The sequence below is a fragment of the Pinus tabuliformis genome, chromosome 3_1, assembly GCF_031772625.1.
Source record: "Pinus tabuliformis cultivar Carrire ecotype Pingquan chromosome 3_1, CPIR1, whole genome shotgun sequence".
Lineage (NCBI taxonomy): Eukaryota > Viridiplantae > Streptophyta > Pinopsida > Pinales > Pinaceae > Pinus > Pinus tabuliformis.
The window spans coordinates 896,556,969-896,559,900 of NC_142301.1; the positions used below are offsets into that span (position 1 = coordinate 896,556,969).

Below are 2,932 nucleotides of genomic sequence, written 5' to 3' on the forward strand. Positions count from 1 at the left end.
AAGCTGAAGATAAGATTGATGACATCAAGGCTAAAGAAGACCTAGAAAATGAAGAGAATGAAAAAGACTTTGTAGAAGATCTCCTCACTAAACTTATGGATGCCATGGAAGAGATTATCAATTTGAAAAAGGAAAACGAGGAACTTAATAAGAAAGCACTAGCTGGTGACCAAGACTAAACAAGGAAGAAACTTGACCTTGTCAAGCTTCAAGTACAAGAAAGGGATGAAGAGCTTTCCAAACTTAAGAAGGAATTTCATCAAAGCAAAAGAAAGCATCATGAAGAAGTCATATCCTTGAAAAATCAATTGGATAAAGCAAAGAAACGGGAAGATACCTTGTCAAGTCAACTTAAACAAAGGCACAAGAGCTTGAACAAACTTGAAGAAGAGATTGGTCAGTACAAGGTAGAGGTCTCCTCTCTCAAATCTCAACTACAAGAAGCAAGAAAGTTAGGACAAGGAGCTGAGAAGAAAATGGAAGCATTGGCAATCATAGAAGGACAGTTTGATGAAGCAGAAAAGGAGAGAAACACCATGATATGTCAACTAAAAGCAAAGGATGGAGAAATCTTCAAATTAAAATCTAACATCAACCTTCTCAAGGCCAAAACATGTAAAGCTACAAGAATCAAGGAAGAAATGGAGAGCAGTCTAGCAAAAGAAAATGAAGAAATATTCAAAATGAAGTCAGATATCATCTCTCTTAAAATAGAAGAAAATGAAGCTACTCGTATCAATGAAGAAACTGAGAAACAACTTGCTAAAAAGAATAATGATTGCGAAATATTGGAAGAAGAGATTGTCTCCCTCAGGAAAAAGGTTAAAGGGATGGACAAAACCTTGCAGATCCCTCAAGCCTTGAATGACATGCTCAGCCATCAAAGATGTCCATTTGATAAATCAGGTCTCAGGTATGCAGGTGAATCCTCAAGCAAGAATGATAATGCTTCAAACAACAAGGATATGAGGAAGTTAGAAAGAAATGTTGATGCTCCCAGTTTCAGCAAAGGTAAAGATAAGAGTCAAGGTGATAATGAAGGAAGTCCTGTTCCAGGAAGAAATGAAAATGTTGTCAAGGATGCGAGAAGCAATAATTATCATCAAAGGATCTCAAGGCAGAAAGGCTTCAGAAGTACATCAAGGAAATCTCCATCTCCTAGGTACCAAAGTTTATTTCTTGGTTATTGTTATTCTTGTACAAACTTTGGACACATGGAAAAAGATTGTAGGGCTTATAATGATCCCTGTCAATCTCCGAGAAGCAATTTCGCAAGAAGAAGTCATGAATTCTTATTCATGAACAACATAGAATGCTTCAAGTGTCATAACATTGGTCATATGGCACGTAATTGTAACTTGATTTGGGCATCTTCTCAAGATAGAACCATGCCAAAAAAGAAGGTTACACAAGTATGGAGAAGAAAGAAAATACAATCTGAAAATCTCCTGAACCCTCCACGCAGAAACACATGTTTTTGACTTGATGAAGATATTCTTGATATTTTGAGTGTTTGATGATGGGATTCTACCAAAAAGAGACCATGCATACAGTTAGGGGGAGCTTGAGATTCTTGATTTTTATTGCAGAAGCTATTCATGAAAGTGTCCTTATGAAATCCTTGTTGAGCTGTATTAACAATCATCCTTTGATAAAGATCATTTCTCAAGAGCACTACATTGAAGAACATGATCTTGTAACCATTCTTTGGACTATTGTTGAAGATGTTTTCCACTTGATCACTAAGCAGAAATTGGAGCAGCAGAGAAGGCCATCCAATGCTAGAGAAATAGGGCTAATAACTATGTTGTTGGTATTATAGAAGTTGAATGTCTCGACTCAGGGATATAATGTGAGAACAGGTAAATCAAGGATAGTAATAGAGGCTTTGTTTGAAGGGAAAATCAGCTCATAGTTTTCAATTTTGTAGCAGTAACATGAATCTTGATAACATTCCGAAGTATAGAAAGTGCCAGTTGATAGAAGATGATGTGGAAGGAGATATTTATAAGGGCATAATGCCAGAAACTCGGGAGGAGGTGACTCTCAAGGTTGCTTACACTGATTTTGATCAAGGAATTCCTCCCACTTATATCAGAGAGATATCAATTTTACGGATGCTGTCCGACAGCCCCTGCAACATAGTCAAGTTGCGAGATGTGGAATGTTGTAAGCGTCGAAATGGAAATCTTCGCCTTCATATGGTATTTGACGATATGAAGTCAGATCTTTATTTATTTATCAACAGATATAGGGTGCAGTCGCTCACAATACCGCCCCTGGTTATCAAGAAAATTATGTACGAGCTGGTGAAAGGAGTTGCTTCTATGCACGGCCATGGCATCATGCACAAAAGCCTGAATCCCAAGACTATATGGATAGAAACGGCGGACGAGGAATTTGTGTCACTGAAGATCGCAAGGTTTTGTCTTGGAAGAGCTATCGATTTATCTAGCAAGGATTATACGAACAGGTTAGGGGTGCATTGGTACAAATCTCCCGAACTGCTCTTGGGTCAGGATACCTACTCTCTTTTTGTTGACATGTGGAATTTCGGCTGCATTTTTTCTTAATTGTATAGAAGGAAGGCTCTCTTTGTGGGATGGAATGATTTCGAGATTCTTAAGGAGATCTTCAGCTTACTCGGAACTCCAAATGAAGAAGTTTGGCCGGGAGTTTCACAACTCAGTTATTGGCATCCTTTTCCTCAATGAGAGGCCTGTGATCTCATAACCGAAGTCTTGGATTTAGATGATGATGCTTTCGATTTGTTATCGAAACTACTGGTATGTGACCCTTCGAAGAGAATCTCTACCAAGCATGCTCTGTTGCATCCTTATTTCTCTGAGTTGAGTAAATCATAGCTACATAGTATTTTGAGAATGTGTCCCTCTCCAACATTTAAAATTTTCATAGGGAAGTTTGTGAACGG

General features: G+C 38.1%; 1 protein-coding gene across 1 annotated transcript; it reads left to right on the forward strand.

The window, feature by feature from the left end:
* Positions 1-1,937: 1,937 nt before the first annotated feature.
* On the forward strand, positions 1,938-2,714 carry LOC149190531 (cell division control protein 2 homolog D-like). The gene is made up of 2 exons (XM_089410538.1): positions 1,938-2,473; positions 2,582-2,714. Exons 1-2 carry the CDS (start codon positions 1,938-1,940, stop codon positions 2,712-2,714), a joined length of 669 nt encoding a protein of 222 aa, XP_089266664.1.
* The last annotated feature ends 218 nt before the right edge of the window (positions 2,715-2,932 follow it).

Bases quoted from the DNA above. Each gene is read 5' to 3' on its own strand.
- LOC149190531 (XM_089410538.1), top strand. From the start codon at position 1,938: ATGAATCTTGATAACATTCCGAAGTATAGAAAGTGCCAGTTGATAGAA. The intron at 2,474-2,581 runs GTTAGGGGTGCA...TTAATTGTATAG, and splicing joins AGCAAGGATTATACGAACAG to AAGGAAGGCTCTCTTTGTGG.